The sequence below is a fragment of the Bufo bufo genome, chromosome 4 (assembly GCF_905171765.1).
Source record: "Bufo bufo chromosome 4, aBufBuf1.1, whole genome shotgun sequence".
NCBI classification, from domain to species: Eukaryota; Metazoa; Chordata; class Amphibia; order Anura; family Bufonidae; genus Bufo; species Bufo bufo.
This window is the reverse complement of record NC_053392.1, coordinates 198,475,363-198,498,213: the sequence shown is the minus strand read 5'-3', so window position 1 is coordinate 198,498,213 and position 22,851 is coordinate 198,475,363. Positions and strand designations below refer to the sequence as shown.

Genomic DNA, 22,851 nt, shown 5'->3' with positions numbered 1-22,851 from the left:
ATTATGAGGCTTCATTCACAGAACCAAAGCCATAATAGAATGTAATGTTATCCAGGGGAGGTTTCCATATGTTTGTATGGAGATGTATGTATGCGCTCAATGTGCAAATTGTGCCATGCTCCACAGCATGCTGTATATGCGCTACTTTCCCTCATAGGAGTAGCTGGAACATTGCATCCCTGCATGCAGATCCATAGGGGCACTAGTGATAAGCGGCAGGTCCCATATTCGAATTTGCGATATTTCGCGAGTATTCGCTAGAATATTTGTTTCATATTCGCGAATATTCGTATTTGAGATTATTTTCGCGATTGCAATTAATCTAAATTGTAAAAATCGCGTAATGCAAAGTTGATCAAAAAAGAATATATAGCAGTAAATAATGTCTATATATTCGTTTTAGGCCTCTTTCACATGGGCGTCTGCGCCCCAGTGGTCGTGCTGCGGCCCTCAAAATGCGGGCCGCAATGCACGAGCACAGTCCGTGGGGCAGCCGCATAGGATCGCGGACCCATTCACTTGAATGGGTCCGCGATCCGGCCGTTCCGCAAAAAGATAGGACATGTTCTATCTTTTTGCGGAACGGAAGCACTACTCCGCAGTGCTTCCGTAGGGTTCCGTTCCCTGCTTCCGTTCCGCATCTCCGGATTTGCGGACCCATTCCAGTGAATGCCCACGGAACGGCAACCGTGTATTGCGGATTCGCAAATGCGGACCGCAATACGGCACGCCCATGTGAAAAAGGGCCTTAAGAATATTCGTCATATTCTAAAACAAGAATATATAGCAATATAGCGAATATTCGAGAAAATACAAACAGAGCAATTTAGCTAATATAGTGCTATAATATTTTTTTTTAATAGTGTAAATTATTTCCAAATCTGAAGTTCAGAAGAGAAAAAAATATATAAGACTATATAAAAAATGATTATAGCACTATATTAGCTAAATTGCTCTGTATTTGTATTTAGCGAATATTCGCTATATTGCTATATATTCTTGTTTTAGAATATGACGAATATTCTAAAAAACAAATATATAGCAATATAGCAAATATTCGTAACATACACATATAGACTGCAATTTAGCTAATATAATGCTATAACCTTTTTTTTCAAAGTTGTAATTTTTCTTCAAATCTGAAGTTCATAAGAGAAAAAAAATTACGACTATGAAAAAAAGTTTATAGCACTATATTACCTAAATTGCAGTCTATATGTGTATTTTACGAATATTTGCTATATTGCTATATATTCTTGTTTTAGAATATGACGAATATTCTAAAAAATGAAGTTATAGCAATATAGCGAATATATTCGTTATTTAGAATATTCGTCTTTTTTTTTCAATGTGTACTGTTATTCCACTTTGGCATACTCCTCCCTGACAAGCGTCCCCGTCACCATGGGAACGCCTATGAGTTAGAATATACCATTGGATATGAGTTTTCACGATCTCAGGGAAAACTCCGATCCGATGGTATTTTCTAACCCACAGGCGTTCCCATGGTGACGGGGACACTTGTCGGGGAGGAGTATGCCGAAGTGGAATAACAGTACACATTGAAAAAAAAAAAAAACACGAATATTCTAAATAACGAATATATTCGCTATATTGCTATATATTCGTTTTTTAGAATATTCAGCATTTTTTTCCCATATGAAAACATGATTCCTTCCTGCTTAAGTTGCTTGTGGGCCAATGACTCATTGACCCACAAGAAAGAAGCAGTGAGGAATCATGTTTTCAGATGTAAAAAAATGCCGAATATTCTATATAGCGAATATATAGCACTATATTCAAAATATTTGCGAATTAGCGAAGTTGCGATATTCGCGATAAATATTCCCTATTCGAATATTCGCGCTCAACACTAAGGGGTACCACTCCCCCCCGCTCCAAACTGCCATCAAGAAGGGCTAGTTATGAAGTAGGAAATAATTTGGAACTGATATGGTACCTGGAAATTGTATGGAAGTACAATAAATTCACATGGTATCTATACCCGCAGAAGACACCATATAGTACACCATACAGTTAGGTCTATATATATTTGGACACTGATACAAATTTGGTTCTTATTACCTGTTTACTAAAACATATTCAAGTTATAGTTATATAATGGACATGAAGTCCAGACTTTTAGCTTTCATTTGAGGGTATCCACATTAAATTCACACGGTTGTGTGAACGAGCCCTTAAGCACATAAAATGCCTGGAGTTGATTTGAGGTGTGGTGCTTGTATTTTGAAGATTTTGCTGAGAAGTAAACATGAGGTCAAAGGATCTCTCTCAATGCAGGTGAAACAAGCCATCCTTTATCTGCGAAAACCGAAAAAAAAACATCCGAGAAATTGCTACACTATTAGTAGTGGCAAAATCTACAGTTTGGTAGATCCTGAGACAGAAAAAGCACTGGTGACCTCAACAATGCAAAAAGACCTGGACGCCCACGGAAGACAACAGTGGTGGATGATCTCAGAATAATTACCATGGTGAAGAGAAACCCCTTCACAACAGCCAACCAAGTGAACAACACTCTCCAAGATATAGGCGTATCAATATCCAAATCTACCATAAAGAAAAGACTGCATGAAAGTAAATACAGAGGGTTCACTGCACGGAGGAAGGAGGAAACACAGCGTGTGGTGCTGTCCATGACTTCAAGACTTCAGGCAGTCATTGCCAACAAAGGGTTTTCAACAAAGTATTAGAAATTAACATTTTATTTACAATTATTTAATTTGTCCAATTAATTTTGCGCCCCTGAAATGAAGGGATTGAGTTTTAAAAAAAAAATGCTTTAGTTCCTCACATTTTTATGCAATCATTTTGTTCAACCCACTGAAATAAAGCTGAAAGTCTGAACTTCACCTGCATCTGAATTGTTTTGTTCAAAATCCATTGTGGTAATGTACAGAACAAAACTTAGAAAAAAGTTGTCTCTGTCCAAATATATATGGACCTAACTGTATATAGCTATCATCAAAAAAGTGCAGACTGCATATCCCATCAGAGTCTTGATTTTATTATGGCTGCATGCACAAGGCATTCATTTCTGTAAGAAGAGCAATACATTGGGGTTGTGCAGTTTTATGTCATTTTGCCTACAATATTTTGCATTGCACAGAGGACGAGCTGGATTCGGAAACATCTGGATGGTGGAAGGTAAAGCAGTTTATGGAGAAGTTTGGTAAAAAAGCAGAAATTCACTTTATAAATCTGAATAACTGTGGTCTGACAGCTGCTGGCATAAAAGAGCTGGGTAAGTAAACTCATTTTACTGTAGGAATGATCGGATAGTTAATAGTACTGTATTATATTTTCTCCAAGGTTTTTCAAAATTTTGATATTGATGGCCTTCAGTATCACATTGGCAGGGGCGCGACTCCCAGCACCACCACTGATCAGAGCTGCAATACCAACACAGCCACTATATAATGGATTAAGCTGTTTTTGGTAATCTGCAAGGAGGCCACAGCGCTTACCGGAGCGCTACAGCCTCCCCAAACAGCTGATAGCTGAGGTGCCGGGTGTCAGACCCCCACTAATCTGATATTGAAGGCCTATCCTGAGGATAGGTACCGTAATCAATATTAAACACCTGGAAAACACCTTTAAAGAGGACCTTTCACTACAATAAAAAATCTAAACTAACTATACAGACATGGAGAGCGGCGCCCAGGGATCCCCCTGCACTTACTATTATCCCTGGGCGCCGCTCTGTTCTCCCGGTATAGGCTCCGGTATCTTCAGATTTTCAGCTCAACTGGGTGGATCTACAACAAATGACGCTCCTTACCACTGTATACTTATATCTTCCTTTAGGTTCATTGATGTCATTTCTCCCAGATGTTGAAGAAATCGATCTTTCTTGGAATGAGTTGGTTGGTGGAGCTATGATGATGCTCACCCCACACCTCTGCCATGTCAGTAGACTGAGAATATTGAACTTAAGTAACTGTGGTCTAACAGCGGATGATGCTGGTGCTTTAGGTATGGCTTTGTGGGGGTGGGTATAATAGAATTTTTGGGGCTCTAGGATTATATGTTTTGTAGATACCACAACTGAATCTTTTGGCCAAGGTTTGCTCACTTTCCTACAGTTGCAGGTACAATTGGCTGCTTAAAGGGGTGTTACTTTTTCAACAAGAAACGGTTATTCACAGTGACACGAGAAGTTATGCAATTATCCAATATATTTTCTGTTAAAAATTTTTATGGTTGCCAAGATCTATGCTTGTAGTCATCCAACATGAACCATCATTGCTTCTGGAGGATAAATCTTCCCTGGTCATGTAGGGGCGGACTGGGAACTTAAAGTGGCTCCGGAAAAAACCTAAAAGTGGCCCCATGTTGTAGGCGGGTCCAAATTGACAGAAGGCGAAGCAACACAAATAGGCAGGGTCAACAGAAGAAGGCAGAGCCAGCAATACTATAGTGCAGAACAAAATACCGCCCCAACAGAACCAAATATCACAGTGCAGCACATAATACTGCCACCCACACCACAGTATGAAGCTGTATCATTGTCCCGAGGACGGCAATACAGTGGAATTCAGAGGGCAGCTGCGGCCGCTGGTCAGGAACACAAGTGCCTGATGCTCCTTACATTAATTAGTGATGAGAGTTTCAGATCTTTAAGTACCTGGCTGGTGGCCATGAGGAGGCCTTAAGCAGCCCCCTGAGCATCGACCCACCGGAAAATGTCCTGTAGGGTCTATGGCCAGTCTGCTTCTGTTGTCAAGTGATGGTCAAACATTAAAGGGGCTGTCCAGCTTTTCACTAGCTGATGGGCGAGGGTCCAACACTCTGCACTCAGCTTTTTTATTCTAGCTCTGGTGCTAGAAGTCAGTGCCAAAACTATACAACACTGTCAACTGTGCAGTGGAGGGAGCTTGTTATGTTAAAGTAAATGGGAGCAGTGCTGCCATGGTGAGCTCTGTCCACTACACAGCCAGAGTTGATTGGCAGAGGTGCAGGGTGTCAGACCACCTCCGATCAGCCCGTGGTGGCCTAGGTGGAGGATGGGCCATCACTTAGTAAAAGCTGGGGAGAGGCCATCACTTGGACAACCCCTATTTAATCAGAGCTGTGTCTTATAATGAGCTGTGTACCTATGTGTTAATTACATGACCCGGACAGATTTTATCCTCCAGAAGTAAACTGTGAAGGGGTAAAGATTCCAATTAGGGGTTGTTCACATTATATTAAGCATTTTGACTGATCCATACATTTTAATGTAGCAGCCAGACTCCAAAAGAAAGGGGGTCTGTCACCGTTTCCAAATATACAATTTTATCCTGATTCCTCTTCTTTTGGCCCTAAAAAGAAAACGCAAATCCAGATAAAAGAGCCCAAGGGCCTGTACATATTGCCAAAGGAGCCCAGCCGAGCCCTTTAGAATGGAGCCCTGCTCATCCCCTTCTCTACGGCATTGTGCCTTATGCAGGGGCACATCTGATTTATGTCTGCACTTACACTATCTTTGCCGTTTTGTGGCCTTCTGGTGCATGTGCAGTTTAGTGGATGAAGTCACTGCCAACAGAAGGGCACAGATGGTGCAGGCGCAGACATAAAGGAGATGTGCCCCTGCGCAAGGCATGTTGACGTCAAGGAGGGTAGGAGGTTGAGAATAGATGAAGAGGGGAGGAGTAGTGCTCCCATTCCCCGCAAAATTCTAAAATGTGATATAACTGCAGTTAACTGCAAGCAGATACCTTTCAATATCATGGGTAATTAAACAGAAATTATACTGGAAAATTATATAATTTTACATTTTAACGAATAACCTTTATATGCTAAAACCATAATAATACTAACAGAATACTTACTATAATAGTCAATTTAATTAAAAAAAAAATTATGTAAATAAAATATATTTATTGCATACTGAAAAGTTCTCCAACTTTACACTATACTTTGTGCTTTTATTCTTTACCATCTTCAAAATCTCTGCTTCCTTTCAATGAATGGCAGTATTCACTTAGCAGGCAAATACCTGTCCTGATCATGTGACAACTGACACAGGAATACTTATTGCACTGATACATGTAATGGGCAACATAACTGTCAGCTGGATGCGATCAGGAGAGGTTTTCAGCCTCTGAATATAAACAAGAATGCTCTCATTCACTGACAGCAAGCAGAGGTCCTTAAAGTATATTTGGAAGTTGCATAACTTATTATAAAGGTGAGCACATGGCAATAATACATCAAATATATCTTTCCAGGATCAGGGTCATGTGTGTAGTTAAATGTTTCTATATGGGAGAGCAGTTCATTCCCTCTGCTCATCTCGCAGACATAGTAAACTAGAAACTCCAGAAATGTAAGTCCCCTTATCTGTGCCACCTAATCTTAATCCCTCAGGAGAAGATGGAGACCTTATTGCTGTGCTCTCCATATGCATACAGTATGTTTACATTCAAGGCGTGGGAGATGCATCATCTTCATTACTCAGAATATTCAACTCGATTCAATTGCCTCCCTAAAAATAAATATATGAGTGGATTAGTTGGATCTGCGTTCTACTTGTCCATGTACTTTGGCTACAAATATACTGTATTATATAAGATGAAACACAGATCATTAAAAATAGGAGATTATACAAACTAAGTGTATTTAATGGGTTTCTAAACTTACATAAAGGGGTTGTCCAGCTTCTAAGTGTGTTTTAAATACCCCCCAGTGTAACCTTTCAGGGGCAGCATACTTACATGTTCCTCAACGCTCGGTTCTGGTTCTGTGGGTCCACTACTGTCTTCAAGTGCACTGCTGTAGTAAATGACTGTCCGCAGCAGTGACATGGCCCCAATCAGCATGTCACTGTGGTCAGGCGCTGCTTGGGGGGACACATCACTGCAGCGCATTTGACCCCCATCTGTGCTGGAAGTTTACATGCGGGACCGAAGTGCAGTGAAAACAGCAGTGATCCCACGGAGCCAGTACTGAGCATCGGAGAACAGGTAAGTATGCTTCCCTTGACTGGTCGTGCTGGGGGAAGGGGGTTAATTAAGACACATTTAGAAGTTTGACAACCCCTTTATTTAAAAAGTTGCAAAAACTGTTGCAGTCTCACTCTAGCAAAGGAGTGGCGTAGAAACTGGAGGAACATCTCACCATGCACTAAATTGATCAAATATTGTGATATTTAATAAATATTGCACAAAGTATGTAAATGCAAATAATTCCCCTCATGATAACCCCCCTCCCCCAAAGTATATAATTCTATATATAAGCTGTTCCCCTAGCAGTGACTGAAGGGATGTAAATAGTACAGGTGCATTAGGCCTCATGCACACGACCGTAGTTATGGTCCGCATCCGTGCCGCAGTTTTTGCAGCTTAGATGCGGACCTATTCACTTCAATAGGGCCGCAAAAAATACGGATGTGTGCTGTCCGCATCCGTGTGCTGTCCGCATCCGTTGCTCCGTTCCGAGGCCCCGTAAAAAAAATATAGCATGTCTTATTCTTGTCCGTTTTGTGGACAAGAATAGGCATGTCTACAATGGGCCGACTGTTCCGTTCCGCAAATTGCGGAAGGCACACGGGCGGCTTCCGTTTTTTGCAGATCCGCGGTTTGCGGACCGCAAAAAACAGCACAGTCGTGTGCATGAGGCCTTAGTGAGACAAAATTCTCAAGTAATATTTGTTATAATGACCATAGAAATATTATATGTAATGCATTATGACAGTAAAATTTTCCACATGTAATATAGCACTAGTTTTTTCTTCCACATAGGAGAAGCACTACAACATATTCCTAATTTGCAAGTCCTGGATTTATCATGGAACAATCATCTTGGAGGAGCCTTATCCAGACTCACCCAGCACTTCTCAAGCAATTGTGAATTAAAATCATTAAATTTAACAGAGTGTAGCCTTAAAGCAGAGGATGGTGATTCCCTAGGTAAAAATACATCTACTATAATATCTATCTATCTACAGTCGCTTGAAAAGGTATTTACACCCCTGGACATTTTCCACATTTTTGTCATGTTATACTCACAAACTTAAATGTATTTTATTGGGATTTTATGTGATAGACCAAGACAAAGTATCAAGTATGTGTGAAGTGAAAAGTATGGCATGCATTTGTATTCAGCGCCCTGAACTCTGATACCAATTGCCTTCAGAAGTCACATAATTAGTAAATAGAGTCCACCTGTGTGTAATTCATTCTCAGTACAATTACAGTTGTTCTGTGAAGGCCTCAGAGGTTTGCTAGTGAACATTAGTGATCAAACAGCATCATAAAAAACAAGGAACATACCAGACAGGTCAGGGATGAAGTTGTGGAAAAGTGTAAAGAAGAGTTAGGTTATAAAAAAAATCCACAGCTCAGGTGGGAGGATCTGTCCACAGGAAAAATTTGTTGTGTATTCCACAAATCTGGCGTTAAAGGGGTTGTCCTATGAAAAATATTGTACAATTTTCAAATCAGCTCTTGGTTCTGAATACTTTAATACATGTATTAAAATTTTTTGTATAGCCACCAAGTTATTCAATAAAATGTATCTGTATAGCACCACCTGCAGTTTTTTTTTCTTTGTCATGCTCACTGAGAAGGCCGCACATGCTCAGTTTCATCCTTCAGCTGCCTCCTGAGCTGTGATAGGGAGAGCTGAGACACACCTCCTGAGCTGTGATAGGGAGAGCTGAGACACACCTCCTGAGCTGCAGCAGAGAAGACACTCCCCTTGACCTGTCGGCTTGATATAAATCTAGCAGAGCAATGAATGGGGAGATCTCTGGATCCATGTGAGGTACAGGGCTGGTTCTAGCTTTGTTAGAAAGAGGGTTTCATGTACTATATGATGTCTGATTTAAATTTTTTACATTATTCATGGAATAACCCCTTTAATGGAAGAGTGGCAAGAAGAAAGATATTTTTGAAAGCAAGCCATAAGAAGTCCCATTTGCAGTTTGCCATAAGCCATATAGGGGACACTGTGGAAGAAGGTTCTCTGGTCATTGAATTTTTTGGCCAAAATGCTAAATGCTGGTGGAAAACTGACACTGCACATCACCTTGAACACACCATCCCCACCATGCAACATGGTGGTGGCAGCATCATGCTGTGGGGATGCTTTTCTTCAGCAGGTACAGGGAAGCTGGTCAGAGCTGGTCAGAGTTGATGGGAAGATGGATGGAGCTAAATACAGGTCAATCCTGGAGGAAAACCTGGTAGAGGCTGCAAAAGACTTGAGACTGGGGCAGAGGTTCAGGTTCCAGTAGGAAGACCCTAAACATACAGCCAGAGCTACAATGGAATGGTTTACATCAAAGCATATTCATGGCCCAGTCAAAGTCCAGACCTAAATCCCATTGAGGATGGCAAGACTTGAAAATTGCTGTTCACAGACACTCTCCATCCAATCTGAATGAGCTGGAGCTATTTTGCAAAGAAGAATGGGCAAAAAAAGTCTGCCTCTAGATGTGCAAAGCTGGTAGAGACATACCCTAAAAGACCCGTAGCTATAATTGCAGTGACAGGAGGTCATACAAAGTATTGACTCAGGGGAGCTGAATACAAATGCACGCCACACTTTCTAGATTTTTATTTATTAAAAATTTTTGAAAACCATGTATCATTTTCCTTTTCCTTCTCACATACTTGCTACTTTGTGTTGGCCTATCACATAAAATCCCAATAAAATACATTTAAGTTTGTGGGTGTAAAGTGAAAAAATGTGGAATTGTTCAAGGGGTAGGAATATTTTTTCAAGGCACTTTATCTATCTATCTATCTATCTATCTATCTATCTATCTATCTATCTATCTATATATCCGTCTATATCTATCTATCTATATATCTATCATCTATCTATCTATCTATCTATCTATCTATCTATCTATCTATCTATCTATCTATCTGTATATCTTTCTATCAACTCTATCTATCTGTATATCTATCTATCTATCTATCTATCTATCTATCTATCATATATATGTCTGTCAGACTTCGTAATCGGTCCATCTTGCACCATCCCAGAAACAGTTTTGTGAATTTTTATCGTGAATATCGGCACTTCGAGAATTCGCAAATATTTAGAATAGATTGATATATATTCGTAATTTAGATTTTTTTTTAATCAGTACACATGATCCCTCCCTGCTTCTAGCTTGTGGGCCAATGAGAAGGCTGCAATATCCTTGACTTTAGGAGTAGTGTTGATTGCGAATTTTCGTAATGCAATTTTCTATCGCAAATTTTTCAATTGCCGATTTCCGCAATCAAGAAAATAATGACTGGAGATAACGAATTCTCAAATTCGTAAATATATGGCGAATATTCGCCCAAATATTCGCGAAATATCACAAATTTGAATATTGCCCCTGCCGCTCATCACTAGTTATAACTATAAATACAAACAAGAGTTTCCACTCTAAGTATTCATTATGTAGTCCCTTACATTCCCGGAAGAACAGCAACAGACCCTGTAGTTAGAGAAACCCCCAACAGATCCACACTTTCTTGTGGAGACCAATGTGGTAGTGTGCACTGAAAACATGTTACCAATAATTTTGGCAATAGGTCTCAAGTGCCAGGGCAGGGTGCATACCTCTATTATCTTTTCGTACTGAGGAGAGCAGCGGGCAGAAGAAGCATTGCCTCAATGTTTTTTTTCCATGTGCAGATATGGCTGCAGTACTTTGTGTGACTTCTTCTTTTTCCATATTTCAGCAAGGGCATTTAGCAAGATGGCAAGAATGGAAGTTTTGGAACTTTCAGAAAACAAGGAGCTTGGAAGTGCAATGAAGAACATTACTGAAGAACTAAAAAACTGCTCCTGCTTGTGTGTTTTAAAACTGTGCTCTACTGGCCTAGGGCAGGACAGCATCAAGTATCTGAGTCAGTACCTATATCTCCTACATCATTTAAAGAGGACCTTTCATGGATTTATTTTGCTTATTTAAGTACCTTTACTTGCAGGGTACCCTCCACTGATTCTGCCATCCTTGTTCTTTTTTTCAAATACCCTTCGCTTGCCTCTCTGTGCCCACCTGCAGGTTTTGTGCCCAGTATGTTCGTACTGAGCATCGGTACAGGGAGGAGGAGATGCCAGGATTTCTCAGTGGGCATTGGACCGCAGCACAGCCAGGGAGAAGGAGACGTCCACTGAGAAACCCTGGAGTCTCCTCTTCCCTGTACCAATGCTCAGTATTAACATACTGGGTGTGAAAACTGCAGGCACAGCGGGGCATGTAAGGGGTATTTGAAAAAAAAAGAACAAGGGTGGCAGCATCAGTGGAGGGTACCCTGCAAGTAAAGGTACTTAAACAAAAAAAAATATTGCATAAAAGGTCCTCTTTAAAGCTTAATTTCATTTGCCTGTGGCCCTCAAGCCTCCATCTCAGAACACATACCTTGCAATCTCTCTGTCTATATCTTTGTGCAGTTTTTATATTAGTGTTAAAGGAATACATCAGATGTATATCTATGGGTCTAAAAAATTCATAAGTAGATCACCACCGCTGTTGTCACAGGGCGCCGACAATGCGCTCACTCTCCACAGCGCCGTCGGTGCCCCGCCTCTGTGCAGGAGCGAGGACGCGTGCAGCGTCCTCGTCTCCTAGATGATAGGGGTCGGGATGGACCCGGCCGTACACGTCTCCTCAGCGCGTCCTTGGTTCCCCCAGCAACCAGAATAAGCCTGAGCACCGAGCTGGGCACTAGGTGCTCAGCTGTATGCAGCAAGGTTAGTCATGTGACGCTGGCCACGTCACATGACCCCTGCTAGTCGGTATTTAACAGGCAGCCTGCTGGCCACAGGTTGCCTGTTATTTAGGTTCCACCTGCGACTGTGTCTGACCTGGCGTACTTACCTCCTGCTGATTTCCTGCCGATCCTCTGCCTGCTCCTTGTGTACTTTTGCTGCTCTCCTGGTATTCTGACCCCGACTTCCTCCTGACGATCCTCTGCTGACTCCTTTGGTACTTCACGACACTCCTGGTATTTATGACCCCAGCTTTTCCTGACTATTCTCTGATTGCTCCATTTGTACTTCGTTGCTCTCCTGGTATTGACTCGGTCCGTTCACGTTCTGTTGTTTGTCTGGTCTGTCCTCCCTGCACTTATTCCAAGCTAGGGATTGCCGTCCAGTTGTCCCCTGTCATTAGGACTTGCGAGGCAAGTAGGCGGGGCCAGGGGTGAGGGTGGAGCGCAGTGGTCACTTCCCTCCCCCCTGTGTGTGTGTGTGTACGCGACCGTTACACAGGCCCAGATATAGGGAAAAAAAAAATTCAGTATTCCCCCCCCCTATATCTGGGCCTGTGTAACGGTCGCGTACACACACACACACAGGGGGGAGGGAAGTGACCACTGCGCTCCACCCTCACCCCTGGCCCTGCCTACTTGTCTCGCAAGTCCTAATGACAGGGGACAACTGGACGGCAATCCCTAGCTTGGAATAAGTGCAGGGAGGACAGACCAGACAAACAACAGAACGTGAACGGACCGAGTCAATACCAGGAGAGCAACGAAGTACAAATGCAGCAAGCAGAGAATAGTCAGGAGAAGCCGGGGTGATAAACGGGGCACCGGCGGCGTTGTGGAGAATGAGCGCATCAGCGGCGCCCCGTGACACCTGTTCTCCTCACTCCTTATCAGTTGCCTTGTTATACACTGAACAAAAATATAAAGGCAACACTTTTGGTTTTGCTCCCATTTTGTATGAGCTGAACTCAAAGATCTGGAAACATTTTCTACATACACAAAAGACCCATTACTCTCAAATATTGTTCACACATATGTCTAATTCTGTGTTAGTGAGCACTTCTCCTTTACCGAGATATGAATGCCCCCCCCCCCCAGTAAGGCAAAACTGTGCACATTTCAGAGTGTCCCTTTATTGTGGGCAGTCTAAGGCACACCTGTGCAATATTCATGCTGTCTAATCAGCAACTTGATATGCAACACCTGTGAGGTGGGATGGATTATCTCGGCAAAGGAGAAGTGCTCACTAACACAGATTTTGACAGATTTGTGAACAATATTTGAGAGAAAATGTTTCAGATCTTTGAGTTCAGCTCATGCAAAATGTGAGCAAAACCAAAAGTGTTGCCTTTATATTTTTGTTCAGTGTACATAGCCACATGAAGGCTGCCATCATTCAGCATTAAGGATGGCTGACGGTGGGGGCCTTTCTGTATTACTTCTTTTTATGAGGTCATTGGACAAGGACCATGAAGATATTGTGGACCTGCAATTATTACATATTATAAGTGACAGATCTGATTTCAAGAGCATCTGTCACAATGTAATAAACCAAATAAACTGCTAACTTCATCACAGTCTGCTGTGTCATCGTTGTTGTCCTACTGCAGATCAGTGTTTCCTTTGCTGAGAAATCCAACCTTTTGTATTATGCAAATTAGCTGTTCGGTGCAACAAGGGAATCAACGTTGCACCTACAGCTCCCTAACCTATCGTGCTTAGCTCCTCCCCCCAGCTCTGAGTGACAGGGCCAGGCAGTATCAATGTAATCTCACCTGGCCCTGTGTTCTCGCCTGTGCCCTGACGCTTTAAGGAATCAGCTCAAGTGCAGAACAGCCCTGATGCTTGCCTGGGCTGAAGTCAATACTATGCAGCCCTAGAAAGCATCAGGGCTGTACTGCTGCCGCTATTAGCTAGAATGCAAGGTCAGGCGATATTATATCACCACTGCCTGGCCCTGTCACTGGGGTGGGGGGGGGGGTGTAGATAAGCATTTTAGAGAAGGGAGCTGTTGGTGCGATGTGTGCAATGATCATGCCCTCGTTACACCAAATTTGCATAATACAAAAGGCTTAATTTTGCAGTAATGGAGGCAATGATCAGCAGGGGGACAACAACATTTGAACTGGGAGGCTCTGATGAAGCTACCAGTTTATTTAGTTTATTACTCAGGTTAATGATGACAGGTTCCCTTTAAGTCCTCTTAATAAAGGTATTCTCAGCTTTGAACAATCCCTAACTGGTTCACAACAAGCTTATTGCAGAGTGTAACCTACTGGGACCCCAGAAATCAGCTGTTATCTGTGGGGAAACATGGCCATTCATTTTCTTGCAGCGCTACACAGTGACCATTCAAATCAGTGGGATATCTATGTAATGGAGGAGAGGACCTCTCTTGGCTCTTTACTCTGGCCAACATACGAGAATCCTGGACAGAGAATACTCCTCTATTATTCCAGAATTTTCTATTAGGATTTGTGAAAATGGGTTTTCTAAACTGGACAACCCCTTTAAACAAGATTTACTATGAACATAAAGTACAGCACATAAGCTTACATGGATTCTCACACCAGTGAATCTGTTGACAGATGCTAATACAATGCCGTACCATACACTAAAGCAAAGCGCTAGTAACTGCTGTAGGAGCGGAGGGGTTTTCTAACAAATACCTGTGGTTCTTAATCTGTAGAACAGTGGTATAAGGGCTCATGCACACGGCCGTTGACCGGCCGTGGCCATATTGTAGCCCGCATACAGCAGGTCCGCAATACACGGGCACCGGCCGTGTGCACCCAAGTGAATGGGTCCGCAATCCGGGAGATGCAGTGCGGAACGGAAGCCCGCGGAAGCCCTACGGAGTACTTCCGTGGGTTTTCTGCCCGTGCCCCCGCACCTCAAAAAAGTAGAGCATGCACTACTTTTTTGCGGTGCGGACCATCGGATGAGGATCGCGAACCCCATTCAAGTGAATGGGTCCGCGATCCGCATGCGGCGGCCCCACGGTCGGTGCCTGTGCATTGCGGACCGCAATTTGCCATCCGCAGCATGGGCCAGCCCAGCACATGGTCATGTGCATGAGCCCTAAGAAGAAGGTATGCTGGAGGAAAAGGCCATCATAGGTAATGCAGTTGTGTGTGAGGTCTTATGCATTAACAGAGCTGCATGTATGGAGCCGAGTCTGTATGGTAGCATACAGAGTCAGTACAGATCAGTAATATGGTGTTGTGGGCACTCAGGCCCAGATTTACTAATCCTAGAGATGGCGTAAGCTTAGACAGACTGTCCATACCTGCACCAGATGTATCACAGGCTGGATGATAAACCTGGTGCAGGGATAGACTATTGATTGGCTTATTTTTGCGACAGAATTGAGGCGCTATTATGGTGCGTCTTAGGCCTCAGTCCTTTCATGTGTAGCTCCACACCTTTCCACTAAGCCCCTTCCCCTTTTAAGCATTATGGGAACCAGGGGTGTAACTACCATAGCGGCAGACCATGCGAATGCTATGGGGCTCAGGGCAAGAGGGGGCCCAGTTGGGATAATCTCCTCCAGGGGCGGATTAAGTGCATGATAGGCCGGGGGCTGTCTACCCAACTTGCGCCCCTCCCTCCATTTTAGTTTATTTATTTTTTTGTATGAAGAGGCTGCGGTGCTTCAAGAGCGCCACAGTCTCTTCATAGGCCATATGACATCTTCAGAATAAAAAAAATACCCCAAATTGGGTCCTAAACTGAAATTTTTTGGGCACAGACACATTATTAAATCTGGGCCTCAGGGTAGATCCAATGCATCAAGACTAGAATACGTCAGTAATACAGCATATAGCAAGGAAGGCCAACCTGCGGCTTTCCAGCTGTTGGAAAACTACAACTCCCAGCATGCCCAGACTGCCTACAGCTATCAGCCTACAGCAGGGCATGGTGGGATTTGTAGTTTTGCAACAGCTGGAGAGCTGCAGGTTGGCCATCCCTGGCATATAGTGTTCCAATTTTTTTTTTTCCATTCTGATTAATATGGAAATAGAGCTACACAAAAGTTACGTGGCCTTTCAGATGTGTGCATTATATGTGTATGCAGCTGAACTGCATCCTACAACAATTACAAATATATGCATTTGCCTTTTTATCATCTTCCTAAAACAATTTTGTCTACAAGAGGTTTCATGGCAAATTTTTTTTATTTGTTTTCTTAAGGTTCTGCATTTCAGTATTGGCCTTACTTGAGAAAATTGGATCTATCATGCAATAAGGCAACAGGGGGTGGATTCCGTGAGGCTGCGGCTCGTCTGACGGCCTTCAAACGACTGGAACTACTAGACATTCATCAATGCTGCTTTTCCAAGGATGATGTTACAGCACTGAGTAATTCAATGACTTCTCTTATTTATATATAGGTTAATAATTCCAAATGGGAGCTTGATATTACCAAGTATTCTTAAAGTGCACCAACCATTTAAAGGGCATCTGTCAGCAGATTTGTACCTATGAAACTGTCTGATCTGTTACATGTGTGCTTGGCAGCTGAAGGCATCTGTGTTGGTCCCATGTTCATATGTGCCCGCTTTGCTGAGAAAAACTATGTTTTAATATATGGAAATGAGCTTCAAGGAGCAACAGGGGCGTTGCCATTACTCCTAGAGGCTCAGTTCTCTCTGTAACTGCCAGGCCCTCTGCACTATGATTGAGTTTAGGAGAAGTCAGGGCCAGACATGATCACGTTTACACCACCTGGCCCTGTCAATCAAAGTGCAGAGGGCGGGGCAGTTGCAGACAGAGCAGAGCCTCTAGGTGTAATGACAACGCCCCCAATGCTCCTAGAGGCTCATTTGCATATATTAAAATTTAATTTTTCACAGCAATGTGGGCACATATGAACAGGGGACCAACTTGGTGCTTGCACTGTGGCCATGGTGCTTGCACTGTGGCCTCCTTACTGTATTCCAAGGACAGCGCTGTACATTGTATAGTGGCTGTACTTGGTATTACAGCTCAGCCCTATTCACTTGAAAGCTGAGCTTCTGAAAGGCCTTGTCACCAATAAATGTGACGTACCTGACTGTGGAAGGGACCGCAGCCCTCACCTGAGTGCCTTGGCCCCTTTCAACCTCAGCGTGGGTACTGGGAGTCGGACCCCCACCAGTCAGGTGACCTATATTTTAGTCCTGGAGAACCTTTTTTTAATTACTGAGCACAAAAAGTTTACATCAGTGCTTGACCTCTGTGGAACTCACAATCAGGTTTAATGCCATCACTACCTCATCCCTCAGTGATTGATAAATAGAAATTGTCAATGGAGAAATAGATCAGAGATCTCATCAATCCCACTGCTGTAAAATGATTCCCATAGCGACATTCAGCTTTATACAAGTTATTACTGCCTAGCACACAAATCTTGCCAGTGTTGTCACTAGGCAGCAATGATGCTCCTTGCCCTGTAGATAGGAGATCCCCCCGCACCTGGATCATGCTTGCAGTACTACCCATCAGATCCTCAGGAATGACTCTCTAAACCACCAGTTGTTCATTAGCGATTTAAAAGTAATTTTGATTCACTATCATATATGTTTGTAGCAGTCTGACTGGCAACTGATGTCTGCTGCTGGGGGTAATAAGATGGTCATACTCAAAAGATGACCGATTAATCCATCATCGGCTATCTCCCTCACCCTTCCCATAAACAGGCAGGCTCAGATCAGCTGAGTATGCATGTTTGCTGCCAGGCAGAGCTCCTAGTGGAACAAATGGTCAGACATGTTGTAATCCACCGTGCACAGTCCTTATTTTTCCCAAAAGCAGACATCAGCGGACATTATATAGTCAGTGGATCCCATCAACAATTCTGGAGCATCTATTCTTATGTCTGTATGGTGTACCGTTCCTTTATTATTTCTACTAGAAGTTATGAATGAATTTCTAGCAGTCAGCAGTAAGGGTACAAGGGGGTGGTAACCAGTTTGGGGGGGGGGGGGGGTGTACCTGTACAGTCTGACAATGGCAGCACTGATTGGATAGAGTCAGACTGTGCAGGTACACCCCCCCCCCCCCAACTGGTTACCTCCCCTCTGTACCCTTACTGCAGACTGCTAGAAAATCTGTCATAACTTCTAGTAGAAATAATAAAGGAATGGGACAACATACAGCCGTAAGAATAGATGCTCCAGAATTGTTATTACATGGGGAATGCATGAAGCTATTAAAACAGACATGTCAAGAGAGGTGAAAACTCCTCTTTAACACAGAAAACACAATTTTGGATTTCAAATACTAAATAGACAAATCACTCACAAGTAATAGAATCAAGAATGCATAGAACGGCAGACGTAACAGTGGAAGTTTAGGATGTGGTCTAATCATTTTGTATCTTTATTTTGTAGCCCAGGTCATACCTCTTCTTTCCAACCTTCAGACTTTGGATCTGTCATCCAACAAAAGCATAGGACTTACTTCTGAACATCTATTCAGCCGACTACGTTTTTTGCCTAAATTAAAATCCGTGAATATCAGCAATTGCACATTAAAGAAAGAATCCTTCGCAGGACTGGGTATGGATTTATATTTAAAAATGATTTGCTTTTCAAAACATGTTTTTTCATTGGCAATGTATTCCCCTCGACAACCTGATGGAGAACGGGCCGTCTCCTCCTTGTAACAGTTAAATGTATAATGTTACTACTAGATGACAAGGGTAGTCTGAAGATGTCTTCATGTCATGATTGCACACATAAGTCAGCGGGGCTGAAATGATGAAATGTGGATCTGTATCTCTTCCTCCATTTCCATGTGGTAAATACAGCGCTGTAATAGAAAAATCAACACCTCCTAGAAACACTGGCAAGGAAACTTTGCAAAGATCGGCACATTTGGACTTTGCCAGTCCTGTTTGATAATTCATGTCATTGTCTTCATTTGACTATACGTGCAAAATGCAGTGAAAGATAAATTCCATGATAGGCACTTTTTACAGTACAAGTAACTATAACATGTGTCCCTAGCTGAAGCCTCGCATTATCTGATGGACCTTCAGATGCTGGACCTTTCCTGGAATAAATGTGTTGGAGGAAACCTGAAACTGCTTTCAGAAACTCTGAAGAATGCAACGGGTCTACAAAGCCTCCTTCTGAGCAGCTGCAATTTGGTGGCACAGGACCTGGCAGCTCTAGGTAAAGTCTGCGCTATATAAGAACTAGTCTATTATATGACGTGTGACATTGAACCGACAACAGAAATGCTACAATTCATAGATAAGGTAAGTGGAAGGGGTTGCCGACTTACTATCAGATCTGCAGGGCACCCCTGGGTGGTAGCTGTTTTCACAAGCTTGGCAAAAACAGGCAACAATGAACTCAGAGAGCATGGCAGATGGTTTTATCCAGGCTTTAAGAAAATGCACTTTCATCTGCATGTCACAGCCTGTTATAGAGCAGGAGGAGCTGAGCAGATCGATATATAGTTTTATGGAAAAGATTCAGTGAAATTAGTAATTTATACATTTATATTCCTGCTCGTTCTGGGCTTTGAAGTCTAGGAGACGTCCTACCAGTGATTGACAGCTCTCTGTATACACAGTCATGGAGGGAAGGCTGTCAATCACTGATAGGACGTCTCCTGGACTTCAAAGCCCAGAATGAGCAGGAATATAAACGAGTAAATTACACGTTATACTGAATATTTTTCCACAAAACTATATAAAAAACGCTAAGCTCCTTCTGCTGTCCTAACATGCTGCCTGCAGATTGCACTGCATTTTCATGGTGACGGGTTCCCTTTAAAGGGGCATTTCCATCTGGGACATTGATGGTATACCCCCTCAATGTCAGACAGTTGAGGTCCCGTTTCTGGGACCCACTCCTATCTCCAGAACAGGACTCACAATGTGAACAGAGAGCAGCTGAGCTTTGGGACCTCTGGAAATAGCCGAGTATGCTCGTACAGCTATTTTTCGGAACTCCCGTAGAGGGGACCCCGTTCTCTATTTAGGAGCGGGTCCCAAAGGTGGGACCTGCACCGATCTGAGATTAATGGCATATCCTAGCAATATACCCTCAATATCCTTAATGCGCCAACCCCTTTAATGAAAAAAACTAAATCCCCTGCGCTCAAGCTCCTCTGGTCCACAGTCCACCACCAGTCTTAGCGGCTGTGACATGCCTGACCACTGAAGCCAATCACTACCTGTGGTGGTGTTCTCAGTAAGTATGGCATGTGAGGCTACAGCCAGGAATAGGCTCGTCAGTCATGTCACAGCTTCAACTAATGTCAATTTTATTCATAAACTGAGCAGCAGCAAAACGCAGAGTTCTAAGAAAAAAAGTTGCAGAATTGTTAAATTATGGGGAATAAAAGTATTTACTCCACTTAAGAAGAAATTAATATTGTAATAAGAGGGAACTCTGTATTCATTTTTGTCACCTTTGAAAAAGTTCATATTTTGAGAAGGCATCTACTCAACCATTTTTATGTTATGTGAATGAGATTTCTAAAGGAAGTCTGTTACCAGGAAAATCACCTTTAAACCAAACACAATGTCTTGTAGGACTAGCTCAGATGGATGTTTTGATACCTTTCACGTAGTGATCTTTTGCTTCATTCTGGAGAAAAAGTACTTTTTTATATGCAAATGAGCAGTGCACCAAGCCACCCTGTGCATCCTTCCTGCTTCCTACAGGGCTAGGTGGGATGACTATGTAGGAACCTGGCCCCGTCAATCAAGGAGAGGGTGGGGCTGGCAGAAGAAGCTGGTGCAGCAAGGGTGCACAGAGTTTCTTGGACTCGCCCTCAGTGCACTTAACTGCTCATGTGCATACGGTTTAAAAGAAGAAACAAAGGATGACTAAGGTATCATTACATTCAGTTGATCTGGTCCTACAAGGCATTATGCCTGGTTTTACGGTGAATTTCCTGCTGAAAGACTACCTTTACAGCATTCTTTCTAAAGCAGTGTCTTAGCTGACCTAGAGGGCAGACTTCAGAATGTGACTATACTTAGCAATGACATGTAATCCGGTAAAATATCGTACATTTCAAGTCAGTTGACTCCATTGTTTTTGGGTTTCAGCATCAGCAGCACAAAATGGTCATCTGGAAAGACTGGAGCAGCTGGACATTGCCTACAATGACACAGTGCCTGATGAGGGGTGGTCTCTGTTCTTTGAAAGTCTGCCCGCCCTGAAGAACATTGTTGAATTAGATATTAGCCTGAGACCTGCTTCCTCTCGTGAATGTGGACCATGGTTCATTCATTTGCTATCCAACGTGGTTAAGCTACCAAAGCTGAAGGAACTGGGAATGCAACGCTGGGCGCTGTCTACAGCCGAGCGTCAGCAGCTGAGCCGTATACAAATGGAGGTTAAGATCAATATACACCAGGACTAATCTTTCACATATACATGGACATCATGAGTTTCAAAAGCTTTAGTGGGAACGACCTTTAAATGGGTTGCCCCGCTTCAGCGAATGGCATTTATCATATACAGAAGGTTAATACAAGGCACTTACTAATGTATTGTGATTGTCCATATTACTTCCTTTGCTGGCTTGATTCATTTTTCCATCACATTATACACTGCTCGTTTCCATGGTTACGACCCTGCAATCCTGCAACGGTGGCCGTGCTTGCACACTATAGGAAAAAGCACTGGCCTATGTGCACTCCCACGGTCCCAGCCTCCACAGAGGCCAGAGCTTTTCCCTATAGTGTGCAAGCACAGCCACCGATGCAGGATTGCAGGGTTGTCGTAACCATGGAAACAAGAGGTGTATAATGTGATGGAAAAATTAGTCTAGACAGCAAAGGAGGCAATATGGACAATCACAATACATTAGTAAGTGCCTTCTATTAACTTTCTTTACATGATAAATGCCATTTGCTGAAGTGAGACAACCCCTTTAACCTTCCTATGCAAGTGAAATGGCTGAGCTTTATGGGCACTGGAAATGATGTTTACTGGATATTATGAAATTCCTCTGCTTGCTTAATACAGAACCGGTTTGGCCGGTATTGGAAACAAGAAACCATCATTCTGCCGGAAGTACCTTGTCTATGGTGCTCTGTACAAAAGATCTGAACACATTTCATACCTGCTTTCAAATGTTCTACTTAGTGTCATCTGAATAAGCTGAGTTTTTTTTTTCTTAAAGGGAACCTGTTATTAGTTTAATGCTTCCTCATAAACGATCAGCATGAAATATTGACAGGGTCCGTCATTACAAAGAACTATGGAGGAGATATATCAAAACTGGTGCAAAAGAAAAATGAGTTAGTTGTCCATAGCAACCAGATTCAACCATTCATTTTCCAGAGCTCCTTTGGAAAATGAAAGGATTAATTTGATTGGTTGCTATGGGCAGTTAAGTCAGTTTTCCTCTGCACCAATTTTGATAAATCTAACCCCTATGTTTTACTCTGAGAAGCTAGTGGGAAAACGCGTAGCAGACATTTCTCCAGTGCCCGGAACATCTTAAAAATATGTTTTACGTGAAATTCCATAGTTTTACAAAACATAATGTAGTTCTTTGTGAAGAGAGTGTCTGGTGTACAGGACACCACCTAGTGGCCAATGTCTGTCCTGGCATCCAAATGTACAGATACAAGCACCTCACAACTTGATTAAAAGAAAAATTAACAGTTTTCTAGTTAAAATGATTTCAATATATGAATATAATCCCAATAAAATAATAAACATAAGGATTTTACGGATTATACACGGCACTTCTATAAGTAGGGTAAACGCCACTTTCAGAAGTAAGTAGTGTGTATTCGAGAGAAATGTATAAATGCAATTACAACTTTTAGAATGAATCCAAAATGATTTATTTAGCTCAATATTAATTCAGTCACAAAGTACAATTGCAGTTTTTACAAATTACAGACAATATAAATGTAACCTGGTAAATGGCACATGGAATAATAATGATGGATATGTATTTGCCATGATTAAAAAAATCATATATTCGTCTAATCCGACACAACAACTAGACTAGAGGGCAGATTTACTAAGGCTTCAGGCCCATCTACTTCCACTAAGGGTACTTTCACACTAGCGTTTTTCTTTTCCGGTATTGAGTTCTGTCACAGGAGCTCAATACCGGAAAAGAACTGATCAGTTTTATCCTAATGCATTCTGAATGG

At 42.4% G+C, this 22,851-nt stretch overlaps 1 protein-coding gene across 3 annotated transcripts in view; it reads left to right on the top strand.

Moving 5' to 3' along the window:
- Nucleotides 1–21,272, top strand: part of LRRC31 (leucine rich repeat containing 31) — a 32,309-nt gene extending 11,037 nt beyond the window's left edge. For 2 of the 3 annotated variants that reach the window (XM_040428204.1, XM_040428203.1), the window contains 8 exons: nt 3,131–3,265; nt 3,829–3,996; nt 7,746–7,913; nt 10,692–10,859; nt 15,918–16,085; nt 18,098–18,265; nt 18,716–18,883; nt 20,779–21,272. In XM_040428204.1, the coding sequence (XP_040284138.1) occupies nt 3,131–3,265; nt 3,829–3,996; nt 7,746–7,913; nt 10,692–10,859; nt 15,918–16,085; nt 18,098–18,265; nt 18,716–18,883; nt 20,779–21,095 (1,460 nt within the window). In that variant the 3' untranslated portion in view covers nt 21,096–21,272. Of the gene's footprint in view, nt 1–3,130; nt 3,266–3,828; nt 3,997–7,745; nt 7,914–10,691; nt 10,860–15,917; nt 16,086–18,097; nt 18,266–18,715; nt 18,970–20,778 lie in introns of all 3 variants that reach the window. The other variant, XR_005778244.1, reaches the window with a different exon arrangement.
- The last annotated feature ends 1,579 nt before the right edge of the window (nt 21,273–22,851 follow it).